Below are 22138 nucleotides of genomic sequence, written 5' to 3' on the forward strand. Positions count from 1 at the left end.
ATATAATTTGTAACATAAAAAATATATAGGCCTATAATTCAAGTGTAACGGGTACTGACGGCTAATATATATATATATATATATATATATATATATATATATATATATATATATATATATATATATATATACAAACATATACATTTAGTGTTTTATGTTTCCTACCAGTAAACTGCTACACCTTATTAAACTTTGATTATTAAGGTATTTTGTGACACTATAGAACCCCCCCCCCCCCCCCCGCCCATTTTTTAAAAAGAGGTGGTTTTACCTGAAAGGGATCTCTTATAAACTCCTTGTAAAATAGCAGCTTGTCTGAATAAAACAAAGGCCATATAAAAATCCCAGTTTTCAATGTAAGGTAGATTATTCAGTTTACAATACTCTGCAAGGATTTCATCTAGTGTGGGAATTCCCAAACTTTGTAAGTCAGCACCTTTGAGACCTAAATTATAAGAATAAATTGTATCACTTCATTAATATTATTGTAATAAAAGGTGGGTAAATGGCACAAACTCAACACCCTGTTTTATCATTGTTTGCTGAGTGAAAAAATTATATTTAAAAAATGTATAAAAAGAATTAAATTACTGGGAACTATCTAGGAGTCATTTATAAATGCCTCGACACTCTGAATTCAGAATTTTGTGAGGATGTATGACAAGGGGGGTGGACAACTCAGAGATTGTGATATTACAGCTTTTTATTTTAAATAGTAATTTTTTAAAGGTCTTTTTTATAAAACCTGTAAAAATTCATATGAACAAAATTTGACCTGGAGGGTGTGTGAACTCGACTGGGAGGTAGTAGGCAGCTACACATGTTGCTAGGTCTGTGATTGGATCTCCAATGGTGGAGAGCTCCCAATCAATGGCCGCCAACACATCATTGTGCTCAGGGTGATATATCATGTTGTCAAGTCTAGGGAAAAAAATATTGGATAAAATGTACAGTACTAATAAAATATTCCACCTTAACTGTATGTACCTGTCTCAGTTACGTAACTGTTTATTGCTTAAAAGTTATTTCAATGTAGTTCAAAAGTGAAAAGTAGTTAATGAAACAAAGGTTTTAAAGCTAGAAAAAGCTTAATTACTAAAAAAAAAATTTTTATCATCAAGCAAAAACAGTTTTAAAAAAATGAAGATTGTGGGAAAGATTAACTGATTTTTTACATTTTAAAACTAATCATATTTATCTGCTTAGTATGAGATTAACAGTTTTACAGTTATCTATAAAACTACACAAATTTAGATCAAATAAATAGAACTAGACTAACCTAAAATCACAGTTATTAAGTGTACTGAACTTAACTGAAATCCAAACAGCTAATAAAAATTGAACTAACCTGAAACCCCACAGCCAATTGAAATCACACTAAAATAATGAAAGAAAAGGACTAAACTGAAATCCCCTAGCTAATGTGAATTGGACTAAGCTAAAACCCCCATAGCAAATGAAAAAAATGGACCAACCTGAAATCCCCATGAACTACTGTAACTCTCTCATTTTGTGGCATGTGTTTGGGCAGCCACTCCATCAGTTTGGTCATGGCAGGGATCTCATGGGTTTTACTCATGTTGTACTGGCTGGCCCAGCGCTTGAAGTTACGCTCACAGAACTGGCCTGCAACGAAGGAAAAGTTCTTTACTTCACTAAGTCAGTTAGGGCGAATATGATCGTTTTGGCTGGTCTTAATGATATAATCACTTTGTTACTTGTACAATGTCCAACTACATTTTCTCTCAGAAAAGAAAATAGTCATTTGGGTTCAGGTGCCATGAATATACATATAGATACACAAACACACAAATATATATATATATATCACTTCTCTAGAACCAGACTGTTCTAAAGCTGCTTTTCAAAAACGTTCACAACGAGACTTAAAAGTTGTTTTCTTAACATTTCTATATTAAGGACTAGGTGAAATAAAATTGTTTTGTAATAATAGCGAGAGATATGGCTATGACATTTTTTTGACATGATACTTTGGTGGATTTAGAACACAATGGTGTATAATTCTAAAAAAAACCAACAAAAAATGGAGTTAAAACAGTCTGGTTCTAGGTAAGCAATATATGTGTGTGTGTGGGTATATATATATATATATATATATATATATATATATATATATATATATATATATATATAACTAAAATATATAGTGCACTTAACTATATGGCCCTAAACCAAATTTACCATAAGAATTACACTATTCTGATCTTATTTATGAATCTAAAATTAAAATATGCTATTAAGTTGAGGTGTTTTATATGGCAAAAAAATTGGCAAGATTTGTATACCTTTTTTGCCAAAGTTAGACAAGCCGACTTTGTCAATGTCCACAGCATGGATCTGGCTGAGGACTTTGACCATGGCCATGACAATCTCCCGCCTTGAGCTGCGTGGCACTTCCCCAAGCTTCAGGTCTTTAAACAACCTCCCTCTCATGTAGTCCATTAAATAGAAGGGTGTGCCAATCACACTGGACCAAGGGAGACAACCACAAAGGTTTTTATCAGTGTCACACATTAAAAAAATTAGAATTATAGTGGTTGAATATGTGTGTTTTACTGCTACCTACCTATCATCATCACAGTACGCCACCATGTTTGGGACAGGAACTCCAGCCTTGCCCACAGCAGACATGACCTTGAACTCTCTGTCTACAGCATGAGCAGAAGGTAGAAGCTTGCCAGGCTAAGACATTGTACAATTAAATTACTGACTAATTACAACTAATTACATATGGGGTTAGACCGTCCCTGAGTCCTCCAAACTCTGATGGGTACCTAACTCACGTTAGGGAGAGTAAAGGCGGCTGGGCATAGTGCTGACCACACTATCTCTTCATACGTCGAGGTCACTTGCCCCATAGACCGTCAGGTTTGAAAGGGAAACTTTACTTTTACTTTACTTTACATATGGGGTGGATCATTTGAAACATTGAACAATTTAATTGCTGACTAATTACTGATTACAGTTAATTACTTTTGGGGTGGATGGTGAAAAAATGAAACTGTGGATACATTCTACAAGTAATTACATTTGGAATGGGTGGTAAAAAAATGAAACATCTAATAGATTCTATAGTTAATTAAATTTGGGATGGAAGATTCAAGAAATGAAACCCATGGATATATCATACCACTAGTTACATTAGGGATCGCTGGTCAAAAAATGAAATTATGAATGCATTATATAAAAAATAAATTTTGATACATGATTCAAAAAGTTAAACTATGGATTAAAACATGGGATACTTCTATTTTCACTACAGTGCAATGTAGAACAGCACACCATAAACCAATAAACCATAAATTTTACACTCAAAGTAAATCAGAAACCGCTTTATAGGTGAAAAATCCTAAATTCAAATTTAGTTTTTTAAAAATAATAAAAACATATAACAAATAGTTTTGCATGTACCGGTTTCTTTCGTAAGACCATTCTCTTCCCTCCATACGAGACGTAGTATGTAGGGTTAGACTCACCATGTTCAAATACCTTCACTATAGGTTGAGCTGTCAAACAATTTTTAAAACATTTTAGTGTCAATGTTATTGAAATATTAATAGGTAGATTAAGTGAGAAATACAAATATAAGTATACAAAGAATTAAGAGACAAAAGTAAACAACTTTCTTGTTAAAGGTGATCCAAACATCACTGATTTTGTCATGTATGGATAACCCCTTACATCCAGGCATCTCTTCGGGAGGGAAATTCTAACACCCCTAACAAACAAAATAGAATTTATAATAATATGATAAAAGTTTGGGGGAAATTTTGATTAGGTATCATGATGATTATTGATTAAAATGTGATAGTAGTTTCTCTTTTTCAAGTTTAACATAAATTTACCAGACTTACAGTCATCTTGTAACCCCAAAGTTTTCAAATAATTTTCCAAATTGTTTATGTTTAGTTCAAGATGTTTTGGAACACTTTTAGTGCCAGGTATGAGCTCTGTAAGATCAGCGCTGATCATTTTTTATGGTTTCACTGCTTCAGACACTGCTAATACTAATTAAAAGTAATAGATCTAGAAAATCTAGTTTCTATATCCAGTAAGTCTACTGATTATTGGCCTAAACTTCCTAAAAAGTTTATAAGCAGCAGAACCGCGAGCACAGACTTCTAATAGAGTTATTTCCCGTGTGACCTCGAATCGAAATAGATCCAGATTTTGACCTAAATCTAGATCTAGACTAACACCAGAAAAGACGAAGGCCAACTATTAACCCTTTCAAAAACAATCTATATATATAATTCTCTTCTTCGAGCCGTTAGAAAACAAGCTGCAAACGCTCTCCCTACCTCCCCACCCCTACATGGTTTTAGTGAGCTGTGTTCACTCTAAATGTTTACAAGCAGAGCCAACGATTTTAAACGTAGGGGGGGGGGGGGGGGGGGGGAGGAGGGGGGGGAGGGAAGGAAGGGGGGGGGGTATGGTCCTTAACGAGCTACTTATAGTGTTTTAAAGAAATATTTTCAGTGTCAGCGTTGGTACTGTCGAATTCACAAATTATGAATTATTGAAAATTAGAAACAACTAAATAGCGACGTATGTTATGCCGCGGGCCGGCTCGTTGACTATAATACTTGGCCTAATATGGATTAACTATTATTAATTTAGATTCTTTTTTTCCTTTTCTTTTTACCCAATTTCATTCATTATTCAGATTAGTTAAACGAGTAAATAATTAAATGTCAATTGAATAACATCTTCCTTTTTTTTCTGACCTGTTTTATTTTGAAGTTTTGTTAGGCGAAATATTGATCTAAAATCAACGGACAGCTTCTCGTTGGAGGCTTAAAAGCTTTTCATTTAATATTTGTTAGGGCTGCTCCTACTAAATAAACCTGCTCATACTTCTGAATGTTTTGTTTAACGAATATGTGCTCCCCAAGAACTTAATTACATTAAAATAATATAACCCAGGGATGATTATCTACAGTGTTTCTTCCAGACTTTTTTCTCCGGGGGTGCACTTGAAATTTTCGGGGGGGGGGGGGGGGGGGGGGAGGGGGGGGGGGCGGACACTGTCAAAAAATATATTTCCTATATAAATTCAATTTCGTTCGGGGGGGGGGGGGGGGCGGTAGACTCCCTTCGGGGTGGGGGGGGGGGGGCAAAAAGATGTCTGGAAGAAACTCTGATTATCTAAACGACTTACTAATCTTGAGAGCATTTTGTATTTTGTATACGAATTTACGAATCTTCAATGAAGATGCCTACACCAAATAGGACTTAAATCCACATGATTGAGAAATGTGGCTCTGTAGAATACCAGTATCCAGATGTCAGACTCAGACCTCTCAATTATTTAATATTATAGTAGTAAAAGAAGGCTTTAACTATGGGTGTAATCCATGAAATTGCCAAGTATAGTCGTAAATAATTTTCCCTTTTATAAACAGTGTCAGAAGAGTTTCTTTCAGGCATCACTTCCGGGGGGGGGGGGGGGGGGCGGAGAAAAAGTCTACCCCCACCCCGAACGAAATGGATTTTATATACTTTTCTTCTTCTTCGTTCTTAATTATTAGTGTTGAAGGGGATCGAGATTTATCTGCCAGTGGGTTTGAACTCGAGACTTTGTTCGAATTTATCAACCATGAGTTTTTTTGCCGACTCGACCACGCCTCCAACACAATTAAGCGGTACGTGTCAACTGGTTATGCGCCATTGAGGCCATTGACTCCGATTTCAGCCTGCTTTTCTTTTTGGATTTGCTTCCATAGCCTTTGTCCAACCAAGAACAAACTACAAGGCAGCAGTTGTTTAATTTTGGAGTTGTCTCTCCTAGAAGAGTGGCTGTTTCCAGCTAACGAGCCTCATCTGCCCGAGGGTTCGAACTCGAGATTTTTCGGTTTAGCAACCATGAGCTTTACCGACTCGACCACGCCGACCCCCGATTTTATATAGAAAATATATACATTTAACAGTGTCCGCCCCCCCCCCCCCCCCCGAAGAAAGTCTACCGCTCCCCCGAAAATTTCAAGTCGTCCCCCCCCCCCCCGAAGAAAAAAGTCTGGAAGAAACACTGTTCAGACTGCGATGCACACAGTCGCTGCGGATAAAGTATCAAGTATGTTGCCGAGGAAAGGGTTAAGAAAACTTTAGAAAAAGTGCACTCACATAAAAAAATGGGAGATAAAAAATACAAATATATGCTTGTGCATTGTTACCACCTTTGCACCGCTGATACAGCTGCTATCAGCCGTGATAAGAGAGTTGCAGATCGGTGGCGTTGCCATTGGTTCGCGAGTCCTTTGCGGGATCTTAGGGTGTCACCTCCTCCTTTAACGAGAAGTTTAATAAAATACTTAACCTGTCATAAATTTGAAAGGAGGGGGGGGGGGGGCTGTAAGCAGTTGATGTAATTTTAGAGGGAAAGGAGTGGGGTATGCGATTGTAATTGTGTATTATTACATCACAGAGCACTATACTTTGACCTACTCCCCACTCCCATAAAAAAAAAAACCCGCCTGCGCCCATGCCTTATACGTATAGCCTCGGGCTGTCAAAAGAACAATACTGAAGGACGTTAAAACTAAATTAGACTTAGAGATTCTTCTAAACTTCAAGTCAAGGTCCGCCTACAGGCAGAGGCGTAGCGAGGGGGGGGGGGCGGGGGGCATATGTCCCCGGGCGCCGACCTTAGGGGGGGGGCGCCAAATTGAAAGTTTGAGGGGGGGGGGGGGGTGCAAATCGAAAGTTTGTCCCCGGGCGCCGGGAAGGGTCGCTACGCCTCTGTCTACAGCCGTTTCTAGAAACAGAGATCTACCCTGTGGGCTAATGTATGACATTCACCTTTACTTTAATCTAACTCTAAAAATAGCCTACCATTTCAAATGTTACGAGCAGTGTCTCTTCCAGACTTTTTTCTTGCACTTGAAATTTTCGTGGAGCGGACAACAATTTCGGGGGGGGGGGGGGGGGGGGGGCAGACAGAGGCGTAGCGACCCTTCCCGGCGCCCGGGGACATACTTTCAATTTGGCGCCCCCCTCGGGAGCAAATTTTCGATTTGCACCCCCCCTCAAACTTTAGATTTGCACCCCCCCCTCGAACTTTTCATTTGCACCCCCCCCCAAACTTTCAATTTGGCGCCCCCCCCCTAAGGTCGGCGCCCGGGGACATATGTCCCCCCCCCCCGCTCCCCCCCCTCGCTACGCCTCTGGGGGCAGACACTGTCAAAAGTATATATTTTCTATATAAATTCCATTTCGTTCGGGGGGGGGGGGGGTAGTCCGAAAAGATGCCTGGAAGAAACTCTGGTTACGAGTCATGCTTACCAAAATGTACTTGGCCGAAATGCGCATACGCCACGCCAACTAGAGCAAGTACTTTTACATTTTTATCTGGAGTTACCCCCCTCCACAATAACATACACGCTAAAACATGTAGCATTATTCTAGAGCAGAGTTTCTTTCAGGCATCTCTTCGGGGGGGGGGGGGGGCTTTGCCCCCCCCGAAAATTTTTTACCGCCCCCCCCCCCGAACGAAATGAAATGTATATAATTTATATAGAAAATATATACTTTTAACAGTGTCCGGCCCCCCCCCCCCCCCCGAAAATTTCAAGTGCCCCCCATCCCCCCCGGAGAAAAAAGTCTGGAAGAAACACTGTTCTAGAGAAGGGTTCGTTATAGGCATGGAGTGATTTAGCTTCTTAGTATATTATAATTTAGAGGGAGGGGTGGTATAGAGCATAATCTTTGCAATATAAATATAAACGGCTGAATCTGTAAGTTTATACACTTTTTTTTACAAACACTCTTTATTTTTTGGTCTTATTTCATTATCTAGGGGAGATGACTCTAAAAGATTTGAAGGAGTTTTGATACAGATACAGTACCCGTAGAACTGGTTGTAGCTGAAATTTTAGACATTGCTTTCTTTTACTGCTACAACTTTTTTATTGCATATTTATATATAAATATATATAAATATATATATAAAGTTCCCTTTCAGACCTGGTGGACCACGGGCTGGTGAAGTAGAGTTCACCTGTTTCTTTGACTTCAGCCCAGCCACCTTTACTTTCCCAACGTAATTCAGGTACCCATAAGAGCTAGGTAGACTCAGGGACATGCTACAAATCCAACCAGGAACCCCAACTGGAGACTTTCAGGTTAGCAGTTGAACACTCTACCATTCGACCATGCCATCTACATATATAGGCCCATTTTATGGAAGACTGTCTACATCTTGCATGGGTTGGTTCTGAATAAATAACAATCCAGCAATCAATCACAAGAATTATTTGATTGGAAAATGCTTTATTCTTGGGATAACAAAAATCATCTAGCATTGGTCAATCATCTAACACAGCAGTATATCATTATATATCATATGAACAAGAATTATGTACAATAGTTGTTCTACAAAAATACTTGTAGATATTTTGTTACATAAATCATTATTAACAATTATATTTGTAAACAGGAAACATTAAATTAAATGATCTATGAGAAATAACAGTCTTATCTAAGTGAATTAAATATTCCAATGAGCATCATATACATAGCAAATCATTGCATAAAAAACTTCAGTTTTAGTTTTAACATTTAGTTCTAAACTTGAAGTACTATGAAATAAATATTCTAGGGTAAGCAAGTAGACTTAGTGAAATAATTTACTAGTCTGTTGGCTAAGTATGGGAAGGCGTGTGAGCATAGGGTGCAGACAGCACAAGGTGCACCTAGGGTGCAGATTGCACAAGGTGCAACAAGGGGTGCAGACCACACCAGGAGACACCATCCAAGGGGGTGACACAAATTAAAAATAGTGGCAGTTTTAATTGTACAGTTGGATTAATCATTGATTATTGTAAATTTATGTAAATATATATAAAAAATAAAGTAACCTTTCAAACCTGACAGTCTACTGGGCGAGTGAAGTAGAGTTCACCTATTCTGTGATCTCGGCACATGAAGGGATACTGTGGTCAGCACTATGCCCAGCCGCTTTTACTTAACCTAATGTGAGTTAGGTGGACTCAGGGACATTTGTAGATTTAAACCCGGATTGGAACTCGAGACTTTCAGGAAAGCAGTCATATGCTCCATCATTCTACCACAATGTTCCATATAAACATATATAGTGTGATACAAGGGAAAGTATGAGGGGTGTGTGAGGTTGTACCTTTGTACTCTAAAAGAGCTATCAGCCAGGGTCACATCACAAAGTATAGTAAATGTGAACAAAATAAATGACATTTTAAATACACTGTTAAAGAGTAAGTGCACTTAAATGTTAAAAAAACATTTCATCTCATTTAGAAAAATAAAGAATTAATTTTTTATATTTAAATACTGACTACAGCAAAATACAAGTTAAAATACCAGAATAAAAACATATATTCAACCACTGATTAACAAATAGGAAAGTATATTTTTAGTTGTTAATATTTACAACTTTGGCCCTATAATTTTGGCATACTGAAATCTGGCCACTGTTCTCATGTGAACCTCATCTGGACCATCTGCAAGTCTGAGAGTTCTGGAGGCAGCAAACATGTGAGCTAAGGGGAGGTTACTGTCTAGACCTGCACCACCGTGAGCCTAGAAAAGGTGAACAGAATTACTTTGTTAGGATAATGTATCAATATGTCAGTTGTACAAGCTGAAAATAAACCAAATAGTTTTAAACATTTCAATCAGTATGAAACACAAGATGTTTGTGATCTATGACAACTGCTAACAGTAGTATAACAAAGTGCGGTTGCTGGTTACAAAGGCTGACACAAAGCAATGGGGTGACATAAAAATAAATAAATTACTAATTTTAAAGAGAGAGCCTGCTTTTACCAGTTTATTTGATACCTTTTTTTACCTTAGGTTCAGAGAGATACCATCCGGAATGTAGGTGACCTAAAAATAGGTTAAAGTACATCGGATACACTCTCTCTCTCTCTTTGGCGGTGGGAGAGCGACAATCTTTGATTATGCCACATAGTGTCACCCTATCTAGTGGCGCAACAGACTATTACATTACAGCTGTTTGGAACAGAGGCATAGCAACCCTTCCCGATTTGCACCCCCCCTCAAGATTTCAATTTGCACCCCCCTCAAGATTTCAATTTGCACCTCCCCTCAAACTTTTGATTTCCACCCCCCTCAACCTTTCAATTTATTTTTCCAACCCATTTTGGCGCCCCCTAAGGTCGGCGCCCGGGGACATATGCCCCCCCCCCCCCCACCCCGCTATGCTATTGGTTTGGAAAGACCGCAACAATTGCATGGCTGTCACATTAAATATTAGCCCAGACCTGGAGTTAAATCTTCGCTTTGACACTTTTGGCATACATGGACCTGGCCAAGCTCTGAAGGTGCACCTCATCTGGGCCGTCTGCTAACCTCAACACACGAGCCCACGCGTACATCTGAGCTAACGGGAAGTCCTGGTTCAGACCCCCACCACCATGTGCCTGTAAAAGTAGGTCAACATGTCTGATGACTTCATCAGAACTGAAGCTCTACATAGACCAAACTTTTTTTCATAGAAAGGAGATATTTATATTCGCATACCATTTTAATTAGGCCTAAAAATATTGTTTCCTTGACATGAGATATTAATGTACCATTTTAATTTGGCCTAAAAATATTATTTCCTTGACATGAGAGCTTTATGATATTTGTGTACCATTTTAATATGGCCTAAAAAGATTGTTTTGTTGAAAAGAGATCTTTATATTTGTGTACCATTTTATTTGGCTTAAAAATATTGTTTCCTGGACAGAAGATCTTTATGTTATTTGTGTACCATTTTAATTTGGTCTAAAAATATTGTTTTGTTGAAAAGAGATCTTTATATTTGTGTACCATTTTCTTTGGCTTAAAAATGTTTCCTGGACAGGAGATCTTTGTTATTTGTGTACCATTTTAATTTGGTCTAAAAATATTGTTTCATTGAAAGGAGATCTTTATATTTGTGTACCATTTTAATATGGTCTAAAAATATTGATTCCTTGACAGGAGAACTTTATGATATTTGTGTACCAAGAGATCTTTATGTACTATTTTAATTTGGCCTAAAAACAAAAGGTAAGATGTTGACATAATAAAGACCAATGTTTGACCAGCTTATCATTAACCCAGCCTGCATCTAAAAAAAATTAATTATTTATCTTCATAATTGGATAATGCCTAACATTTATACATAAATATAGTGGAGTAGGCAGGATTTTCTTAGGGTAGGAGAGGGAGGTAAATTTAAAAAAAAAATATTTTTAACAGCATCAGAGCACAAGAAAGTAAGACAGAATATTTCTGTAGAGTACCTGTGTAGGTATAAAGCTCACATACACATTTGTCTCACCTGTATTGCCCTGTCAATCACCCGTAATGCCATGTTTGGTGCAGCTATTTTGATCATTGCTATCTCAGGTGCAGCAACCTAATAAAACATTAAAAAATATAATGCTTAAGTTTCTCACTGAGTTTAATTTATCCATCATACAAGAAACAGCACCAATCAAAATGCTAGAGGGTTAAGACCTGGTCACAATAATAATGTGATTTAATCATCTTTTCTCATTTGTGACCACACGGGGCAGATGAAGTGGGGTTCAACCATTTCAATGACCTTGGCATATGAGGGGATATAGTGTGGTCAGCACTATTCCCAGCCGCCTTTATTTCTTTGAAGTGAGTCAGGTACCCATTAGAGCTGGGTGGACTCAGGGGTGTCCTACAATCTCGAACATGGGATCCACACTCAAGATTTTTGTGGTAGCAGTCTAGCATTCTACCGCTAGGCCACACTTTCCCATAATAATGTAATTTGGTCTCTGCTCTTCTTTGACACAGTATTTTTAAAAAATTTATTTCTATAAACAATTCTGTTATGACCTATTCAAAGACTGAGACAGAATAATGTTGTGACACCATGAGACAGAATAATGTTGTGACACCATGAGACAGAATAATGTTGTAACACCATGAGTAAAACGCATCTAGTTAGCATACAGGTCCATCATATAGGATGTCCTGACACCATCACCTACTACATACATACATGAATTAGTGACTACATACACCATATGACTACTAAGCCAAACCTTGTTGCCGTACAGGTCTAACATATGATGTAGTAACACCATGACTAGCTACGTACATCATAACTAAAGCAAACCTTGTTGCTGTACAGGTCTAACATATGATGTAGTGACACCAAGACTAGCTACGTACACCATACGACTAAACCCAACCTTGTTGCCGTACAGGTCCAACATATGATGTAGTGACACCAAGACTAGCTACGTACACCATACGACTAAACCCAACCTTGTTGCTGTACAGATTCAACATATGATGTAGTGACACCAAGACTAGCTACGTACACCATACGACTAAACCCAACCTTGTTGCTGTACAGGTCTAACATATGATGTAGTGACACCAAGACTAGCTACGTACACCATACGACTAAACCAAACCTTGTTGCTGTACAGATTCAACATATGATGTAGTGGCACCATGACTAACTACGTACACCATACGACTGAAACAAACCTTGTTGCCGTACAGGTCCATCATGTAAGCAGCTTTCAACACCAGAAGACGACATTGCTCAATCTCAAGTCTAGACCTGGCCACATCCTGTTGTATTGACCCCTGGGCAGCTAAAGGTTTTCCAAAGGCAACTCTTTTGGTCGTCTGATAAAGGATGTGAACAAAAATCATTTGATATTTAAACTGCTGTAAACTTAAAATTTTAATAATAAAATTTTTAAATTTTATACAGTTAGTTTACCTAGAAAAACAATGTTCTAAATAATACATTTTAAATAATTTAGTAGAACCTTGATTTGCTAGGGGGAGGAGTAATTATAAATATACATTTCATGGACAACAGAGTTAGATAAGAAAAGTGTTGTGTTTAAAATCTTATAATGATATTGTAAAAATTAACTAAAAAAATATGATAATAATAAAAAGTTTATTAGTCATGAGATTTTGATTGTTTTATAGTACAGGTGAAAGATTCTAGCTGAATGGTGATAGACTTTACAAGGATAATATAATAACAAACTAGCCAGTTGGTCTCTAAATCCTTACACGATCCAGCATCAGTTCCAGGGCTCTCTCAGCGTGGCCAATCAGGCGCATGCAGTGATGAATGCGACCTGGACCCAGGCGACCTTGAGCTATTTCAAATCCACGACCTTCACCTAGCAGGATGTTAGACACGGGGACCTTGACGTTTTCAAAGATGACCTCACCGTGACCTTCTGTAATTAAGATAAACTTGAGAGTGAGATAAAGCATGATATAAAAACCAGTTTTTTGAAATATTTGGAGGTGGGGCCCTGACAGTGGAGAGCTATAACAGAAGTTATAATAGATAAATATACAGATTAAGTACATTTTCATATATAATATATAAATTCTGCCTCCGGATATATAATTACAATTTTATGCATGTATCTTTAATCCCATTATCAAATGTTTTCACTTCTTTAATGAATTGGAAGGTCAGATCTCAAGATCTTCATGACAACATGCTTCAACAATTGCTTTACCACACAACATGCTTCAACAATTGCTATACCACACAACATGCTTCAACAATTGCTATACCACACAACATACTTCAACAATTGCTATACCACACAACATGTTTCAACAATTGCTATACCACACAACATGCTTCAACAATTGCTATACCACACAACATGCTTCAACAATTGCTATACCACACAACATGCTTCAACAATTGCTATACCACACAACATGCTTCAACAATTGCTATACCACACAACATGCTTCAACAATTGCTTTACCACACAACATGCTTCAACAATTGCTTTACCACACAACATGCTTCAACAATTGCTATACCACACAACATGCTTCAACAATTGCTATACCACACAACATGCTTCAACAATTGCTTTACCACACAACATGCTTCAACAATTGCTATACCACACAACATGCTTCAACAATTGCTATACAACACAACATGCTTCAACAATTGCTATACCAAAGGGGTTTGTGTGCTGAGGTCAGTAAAGCTCATGCGTGCTAAACTGAAAACATAAACAAGCCACGGCAAAATTTAAGGGGGGCTGCGCAGTTAAAAAAAACTTTTTTAATACTCATAGGAAACAATATTTTCTCTCTAGGTTTTAAAGGTACATCCACATGTTTCCGATAAAAAAAATTGGTGGGAAAATCTTGGTAACTATGACAAACCCGACCAATCAACCTATTCAAAGGATTTTCAACATTCATAAAGTATTATATTTTAAGCCCAATAGAGAATGAATTCATAATTTTGGGGTACTCAGCTAAAAATTTTAAGTGCAGATCTTCATACTAATTTATTACAAATTTTCAAATTTTGGGTCCATAAAAAAAAAACAACTAAATTTTGGGGAATTTTGGGGTCTTAAATTTAGTGTTTTAAACTAATTTGATTATTTGTGTTTTAATTAATTTTTGACAGCTATATGAAAACTTAAGATTAATTTTAGAGGGATTTTTCTTTTATCCATGTGTTTTCTTTATTTATTTTTGTATGTCAAAGAGCAGTTTAAATTATAGAAGGTCAAATTACTTTAACGTGTAAAATTAGGCAGTTTAAAAGGTAAATTTTAAATCGTCGGTATCTGGGTTCAAGTCAGTAGAGTGTTTATTTTCCTCTGAATGTCAACAGTTGTATCACTATCCCTCCATACAATTTGCTTTTTATTAACGTTTCTAGTTAATTTTTTTTTTTTGCCTGAGACATGTAATTTACAAGGTTTATCTTGTCATGTTCGCTTTAGTATTACAGTTTTCATCTTCGGCTCATGAGGACTGATACAGACAGATTTACAATACTAATACTTTCTGATATGTAGGCCTACTTTCATTCATTTATGATGATTTAATTATAAATAGATCTAAAACAATGTATAAATAAATTTTATTTTTTAAACCTGAAAATGCAAATGTGCAATTAAGGTGATTCAATGCTCTGTTTAAAAAAAAGACAAAAGGAGGGGTATTTAATATTCCCATGAGGTGGGAATAATATTATTAACATAATTTCTTCTTTAATTAAATTCTTTTCTTGCACTAAATTGTCCATTTTGCTTGCATTGTTAATTTATTTAAAATTTCACATTTCCACAAATTGTGTTCTTAACACAACTAATGTTTGTATATTTAGACTACATTAAAATGAATATTCTGGTATCGAAGAAGTATAAAGAGTGTCCAAACAGTAATTTTAGAATTATAATAGTTATATTAAGAAAATAATAAACAATGAATTATTTTTCTGTTTTGTTACTTTTGAATTTATGTGTTTGCTGATGACCTTTAGGAACATAGCTACATATTGATTTCCCCTTGATTAATATATGTATAATGGGAAGTAACTTGGAGCACATAAACATTTAATGTTTCAATATTGCAGTGCTGAAAAAATAGCCTTGTTAGACATTAAATATTTATGTGCTCCAAGTTACTAGAATACCCCTCTTTTTGTCTTTTTTTAAAACAGAGCATTGAATCACCTTAATTACACATTTGCATTTTCAGGTTTAAAAAATAAAATTTAATAAATGAAAATTTATATATATATTGAAAATTTATATATCCTAACAAATATAAAGCTGATTTAAAAACAAATTACCAGGAGCGTCATCATAACCAAAAACTGTCAGTGGTCGGACAACCTTCACCCCAGGAGTGTCCATTGGGATGAGAATCATTGACTGCTGCCTGTGTTTTTGAGCTGAGGTGTCTGTCTTACCCATGAAGATACAAATCTTGCACCTGGGGTCCAGAGCACCTAAAAATGTGAAACAGAGTGACCGTTGTTGTCGTTGTTGCAATAGTTTTTGCTCGTAATATGAATGGGCATAAAAACAGACATAAAATACATATACCAATATAGTTTGAGGTATCACTGCTGAATAGTCTTCAATTTTCTGATGCAATTATTAAGAAGCAGTTTTCTTAAATTTATAGACAGTGACAATGTTATTATCTCCCTTTACGACTAAGCCTATGGAAGCAAATCCAGAAAGAAAAGCAGGCTAAAGTTAGAGTCAACATGCAATATGGTGCATAACATGTTGACACATGATACTTAATTGGGTTGGAGGAATGCCACTCCAATATTAAAATTAAGAGCGAGGAAAAAGAAAGCTGTGCCACATTTCTTGAACTTAAGCAACCCCCCCTACCTGATGTCCACCATTTGTGACCATTGATTATGTAATGTTCTCCCTCCAGTCTGATAGATGATTCTATATTTGTAGCATCGGATGAGGCCACCTATCAGGATGAGATAAAAAAAAAACTTTAGTCAATCATAACTTTTCTTACAACTACTCTCAAGAACATAGATCAGTTAAACAAATTGCTTGTCATTCCAACAAGGATTTGAACACAAGACTACAGCACTTACGGCTGGTTCTGTCATAGCAAAACAAGAGCGAATCTTTCCATCCAGCAGTGGCTTCAGCCATTTCTCCTTCTGTTCTTCTGTTGCGTACCTGACCAGTGTCTCCATGTTACCTGTGTCTGGTGCACTGCAGTTAAACACCTGGAGTGCAGGTAAGTTAGGTAATCAGAATAAGGTAAAACTCTCACAATTGAATAGTTGTAGTTATTTTAAAAAACTCAAAAGATGCATTTGAAATGTCGGTAATTACTAAATTTGAACAATGAGATAAATCTATAAATAGATAGTTCATACTAGGATTGTTGTAAAAAAAAAAGCAATTTTTACAAAATGACATCGTATTACAACACAATAGATTTTACAAAAAAAAAGATGTTTAATGTATATAAAAAAATGAAGTGTACATAACAAATAGAAATATAAAGGTAATTGCTATAGTGAATAATAAAAAAATCTGGAACATAAGGACATAACTCTATATCTAAGGGCAATAATTCGTGTGAATAGTCTACATTAAAACAATTATAATCTAAGGATAATCTACCTCAGGGGCCAGCATGGACTTGCCCATCTCTTCACACAGGAAGGCATACTCCAAGTTGGTCAAGCCTGCCCCATACTTTCCTGCTGGGTCAGACTCTTTGGGCAGGAACAGGTTCCACAAGCCTAGTTCCTTAGCTTTAGCCTAGAGCAGCAGCAGAAAGTTAAAAGGCGTTATTAAAGTGTTAATAAAACCTATTGTAAGCTTGCAAAAACTGAAAAAAAAATTGAAAAAAAAAACAACAACACATAATGGATTACCTTTAGGGCCTCTGTCTCAGGTAGTATCGTCCACTTGTGGTCACTCTGCATGTGCTGCACACGTAGAGGCTCCAGTGGTACTACGTGATCCTGGACAAACTGTCTCACACGTTTGTGGAGGTCTTGGACCCGCGGGGACAAACCTTCAACTGTCACAGCCATCTGCCCTGAGAGAGGGAAGGGAGAGGAGGAAAGAATCATTTTATAATAATAATGATTTGGCAGATATTAATTGAGAAATAATAATTTATAGCACTGCAAGTTCAATACTTCTATCTATCTAGAATAACTTAGACCATAAAATGATAATGTGGTTTTTGAATAAATTGCAAAATAGTATCGATAACAAATATAAAATTAACATAATTGATACTGATGATTAAAATTTAATCAGTGTTATAAAAATTAGATAATTGGAACGTTTACATTTTTGTTTATAATGATATCATTGGCTTTTTTTACCTAATAAAAATCATAAAAGTAACATACTTGGTCAGCAAGTACAAAGTGACCTCCTAAGCATAAATATGCCAGTGGGGTGACCCACTTTGTACCCCACCCCTGTGCACACTCACCCACTTGTCCTGGAGCCCCAGAGGACAGAGGTCGAGCTAAAGTGGACATGATGGTCTGTCGTCCTACTGACCTCAGGGTTGAGAAGTTGCGAGTTTGTTGGATTTGGCTAGAGGCACTGGCGTTGTTTGTTGTAGGCGTCAGCTTGCTCTTAGAGGCAATCTCCCATCCAACATTAGCCATTGTTTCAGCAAACAGACCAACAGTTTTTCCACTGGAGGAACTAGACTGACCTGTGTACACAAATTGTAAAACTAGACTGACCTGTGTACACAAATTGTAAAACTAGACTGACCTGTGCACACAAATTGTAAAACTAAACAGGCATATTTACACACATTTTGAAACTAAACTGAAATGTTTACAGAAATTTTAAAACTAGAAAGAAATGTTTGTACAAATTTCGAATAAGAGAACAAAATCACAAAATTAGAAAAAATTATTATTTTATTACCTGAAATGGCTCTTTTGTAAACCCCCTGTAAAATGGCAGCAATTCTGAAGAAAACATAAGCCATATAAAAGTCCCAGTTGTCTATAGAGGGGAGGTTATTCAGTTTACAATACTCTGCAAGGATTTCATCAACTGTTGGGATTCCCAAACTTTGTACATCAGCACCTTTTAGTCCTAAATTAAAATTTTTTTTCAAATAAATGGATTTTCTAATTTTTTCCAATTAGTACACTTGTCATTTTTAAGTTTACTAATTTAATTAGATAATGGAATAACAATGAACAAAATACCTGGGGGAAGGGGTACCTCAGCTGGGAGGTAGTAAGCCAGTACACATGTTGCTAGGTCTGTGATTGGATCTCCCAAAGTGGAGAGCTCCCAATCAATGGCCGCCATGACCTCATTTTGTTCAGGATGGTACATCAGGTTGTCAAGCCTGTTGCAAGATCAAAGTGACAGTTAGACATGGTAATTTTAGAATGAAGACTGAATGACCTGTTCTGGATACATGGATAATATGTTATAACACCTAGCATGAAAAGTGGCCAGAAAAATTACTTAAACTGAAGTAAAAATATTATTTTTGTAGCAATATTTTAAAAATTTAATTAATTTCTTCATACAAACTCAAATAACCAGAAATGCCAACCGCTAATAGATATTGGACTAGCCAAAAATTCCAAATCTAATTCTATTAGAGTTAGACTGTTTTGGAATGTGCAAAAGAAAAAGAAAGCTAAAAAAATTAAATTAACCCTGAAACCCCCACAGTTAAAATAAACCGGACTAAACTGAAACCCCAACAGCAAACACCATGTTTACACAATGTTTTTAATTAACATATTAACTATTTGCGAGTTTTTTTTCCCTAGACATGTTACAACTGTAATAGTTGTATAGTGAAAATCATACAAACTTGAAACCTCCATTCAAATGTAAATTAGACAACCCTGAAACCCCAACAGCAAATGAAATAAACTGGTAGTGATCTCCCCTTTCTCGAATATTTTTATATAACACAGCAGGGGATGGGAACTCGGGATATAGTTATGATTTTTAATCCATTTTAAATACTTAAACTTTTTAAAACAGAATAGAATCTCATAGAAAAAAGGATTGCGCACCAAGCGAACGCCGAATAAAGATGTGTAAAATAGTGCGGAATATTATTAGTACTTTATAAATTCACATGTGTTTTTTGAGAAATCGGAAATAGTGAAAATTACTACTTCCGTCAAAGAAATTACTCAAAATTTGAAAGAAGGCAGAAAATTAGAGCTTTTACTTACATGTGAAATTTCATTTATCTATCTGAAATAGTACTCAAGTTATAGGCTTTTGAAAAATTCAAAGTAGAAAAAGTTCCACTTCCGGTTATCGGAAATCGCTCAAAAGTAGATACGGATCTATGATTTTGATATAATACTTATATATGAAATTTCATCAACCTAGCTGTAACGGTACTCAAGTTATCGTGTTTACACACACACACATACACAGACATACGGACAAGATTGCAAAACTATGTTGTTTTTTTTGCACGATTTCAATGCTTTCTCTATACTTCGTATATACGAGAAAGTAAAAATGGTCAAACCTAAAACCCCACTACCAAAATAAATTGGACTAACCTGAAACCCCCACAACAAATGAAAAAAATGGACCAACCTGAAATCCCCATGAACTACTGTAACTCTCTCATTTTGTGGCATGTGTTTGGGCAGCCACTCCATCAGTTTGGTCATGGCAGGGATCTCATGGGTTTTACTCATGTTGTACTGGCTGGCCCAGCGCTTGAAGTTACGCTCACAGAACTGGCCTGCAATGGATTGGGGAGGGGGGGGGTACCCTTTTATATCACAGTGTAACAAATTAAAATTGACAGGGATACTTAAAACTGCTGACCTTTCTCTGTATTATAAAGATAAACTGTATGTGAGATATAAACCAATGTTTCAGACAGTCTATTTTGTATAACTTTTAGTATAACTTTCTAGTCATAATTAGCCTGTCAAATTTTGTATACCTTTCTAGTCATAATCAATCAGATTGTGTATACCTTTCTTTTATAACCAGATAACCTTTAGTATAATGTTTTTAGCCATCAAAAGACATACATTTTATTTTGTATATGATTTTTGATATAATAAAAAAAAAAAACACCCTTGTTTTTGTTATAATTATACAAATTTTGTAAATTTGGTTAAGCTTATTCATAAAAATATTGTAGGACTGGGATGTTACACCCCCCCCCTCCCCGGCATAATTTTAACCCCCATTTTCCGACATCCCATGCTGAAGAACCCTAACCCCAAACCTAAACCCATCAAGACTAACCCCAACTAAATCTACACCTAACCCTAATCGGGCTGAGAGTAATTGTCAGGATGGAAATGTTGGGGGTGTAATGTCCTGCTACCAAATATTGTATGCCTTTCTTTCCACAATGTGCTAAATTTTGTGTTTACTTCTTTAAAACTATAATCAGACAAGAGTTTGGTAAATCTTTTATTTATCATAATTAAACAAACTGTGTATACCTTTTTTTTCTATAGTCATTTTTTACGTCTATTTTGCTATTATTGGAATTACAAATGTTGAATACCTTTCTTGCCATAATCAGACAAGCCGACTTTGTCAATGTCCACAGCATGGATTTGGCTGAGGACTTTGACCATGGCCATGACAATCTCCCGCCTTGAGCTGCGTGGCACTTCCCCAAGCTTGAGGTCTTTAAACAACCTCCCTCTCATGTAGTCCATTAAATAGAAGGGTGTGCCAATCACACTGGACCAAGGGAGACAACCACAAAGGTGGAGATTAAACAATAAAAAAAAAGACAAAATACAATCAAGTAACTTCAGCTATTGATAGAGTAACAACTAAGAAAAACTATTAACAACAAAAACATCAGTAAAAATTTGGAGGTCATTGTGTAATTACTATTAAGGTATTTAAGTATATACAGTAAAATATGTATAAGATGAAACCTCAGTGTTAACAACATGATAATTTTAAAAATTCTAGGTAGAACAATTAAAGAATTTATTCACCTGATGGAAAGAGTTCCAAGGAACTGACATGTTTTTCTTATTTGGCAATTATCAGTTCATGTAAAATGATTTATATTGTATACTCTTTTAAACACAGTCTAACATATTTTAAAAAGGATGGCTTAGCCTAGCGGTAGATCGATAGACTGCTAACCCAAAAAGTCTTGAGTTTGAATCCGGGTTCAAGTGTGTAGAATGTCCCTGATCCACAAATCTATGAGGGGTACCCAAGTCACATTAAGAAAATAAAAGCTGCTGGGCATAGCGCTGACCTTGTATGGCCGAGGTTAAGAAACTGCCAAATGGATCGCTAGGTCTAAATAGGAATCTTTATTTTTATTTAACGTATGTTAAGATTTGTACACTGTAAAAAGGATTTGATTAAATTTGAAAAATTTCCTATAAATTCTATTTTAAAGAAATGAAGATGACACATAAAAGGTAATCAAAAATGTACATGTCAACTGTCATCTACTGACATCTACCTGTCGTCATTACAGTACGCCACCATGTTTGGGACAGGAACTCCAGCCTTGACCACAGCAGACATGACCTTGAACTCTCTGTCTACAGCATGAGCAGAAGGTAGAAGCTTGCCAGGCTAAGACAAACATTGTACAATTAAATTACTGACTAATTACTAATTACAACTAATTATATTTGGGGTGGATAATTTGAAACATTGAACAATTTAATTAATAACTAATTACTAATTACATTTGGGAAACATTGAATAATTTAAAACTTTTAAACAGGGATCATTAGAGAAATTAAGCTGTGTGCAATATACGACAATTTACTAGATGGGATACATAAAACAAAATTAAAAAATCAAAATAA

The 22138-nt window shown here is 36.2% G+C and overlaps 1 protein-coding gene across 6 annotated transcripts in view; it reads right to left on the reverse strand.

Annotated features, from left to right (window-relative positions):
* Nucleotides 1-22138, reverse strand: part of LOC131927533 (acyl-CoA dehydrogenase family member 10) — a 39243-nt gene that overhangs the window by 11754 nt on the left and 5351 nt on the right. For 2 of the 6 annotated variants that reach the window (XM_059283226.1, XM_059283225.1), the window contains exons 8-23: nt 21784-21899; nt 20851-21032; nt 19914-20064; nt 18536-18681; nt 18246-18419; nt 17794-18024; nt 17219-17385; nt 16962-17102; nt 16421-16558; nt 16197-16287; nt 15641-15799; nt 13072-13244; nt 12526-12669; nt 11330-11407; nt 10281-10439; nt 9436-9573 (exon numbers count right to left, since the gene is read on the reverse strand). In XM_059283226.1, coding sequence (XP_059139209.1) covers nt 10287-10439; nt 11330-11407; nt 12526-12669; nt 13072-13244; nt 15641-15799; nt 16197-16287; nt 16421-16558; nt 16962-17102; nt 17219-17385; nt 17794-18024; nt 18246-18419; nt 18536-18681; nt 19914-20064; nt 20851-21032; nt 21784-21899 — 2244 coding nt within the window. In that variant the 3' untranslated portion in view covers nt 9436-9573; nt 10281-10286. Of the gene's footprint in view, nt 1-271; nt 446-775; nt 922-1475; nt 1627-2306; nt 2489-2587; nt 2704-3432; nt 3528-3875; nt 4098-8281; nt 9574-10280; nt 10440-11329; nt 11408-12525; nt 12670-13071; nt 13245-15640; nt 15800-16196; nt 16288-16420; nt 16559-16961; nt 17103-17218; nt 17386-17793; nt 18025-18245; nt 18420-18535; nt 18682-19913; nt 20065-20850; nt 21033-21783; nt 21900-22138 lie in introns of those variants that run through there. The other 4 variants (XM_059283227.1, XM_059283229.1, XM_059283224.1 and 1 more) reach the window with 4 other exon arrangements.

The sequence above is a fragment of the Physella acuta genome, unplaced genomic scaffold (assembly GCF_028476545.2).
Source record: "Physella acuta isolate Inbredline_101_S28 unplaced genomic scaffold, ASM2847654v3 ptg001414l, whole genome shotgun sequence".
Lineage (NCBI taxonomy): Eukaryota > Metazoa > Mollusca > Gastropoda > Physidae > Physella > Physella acuta.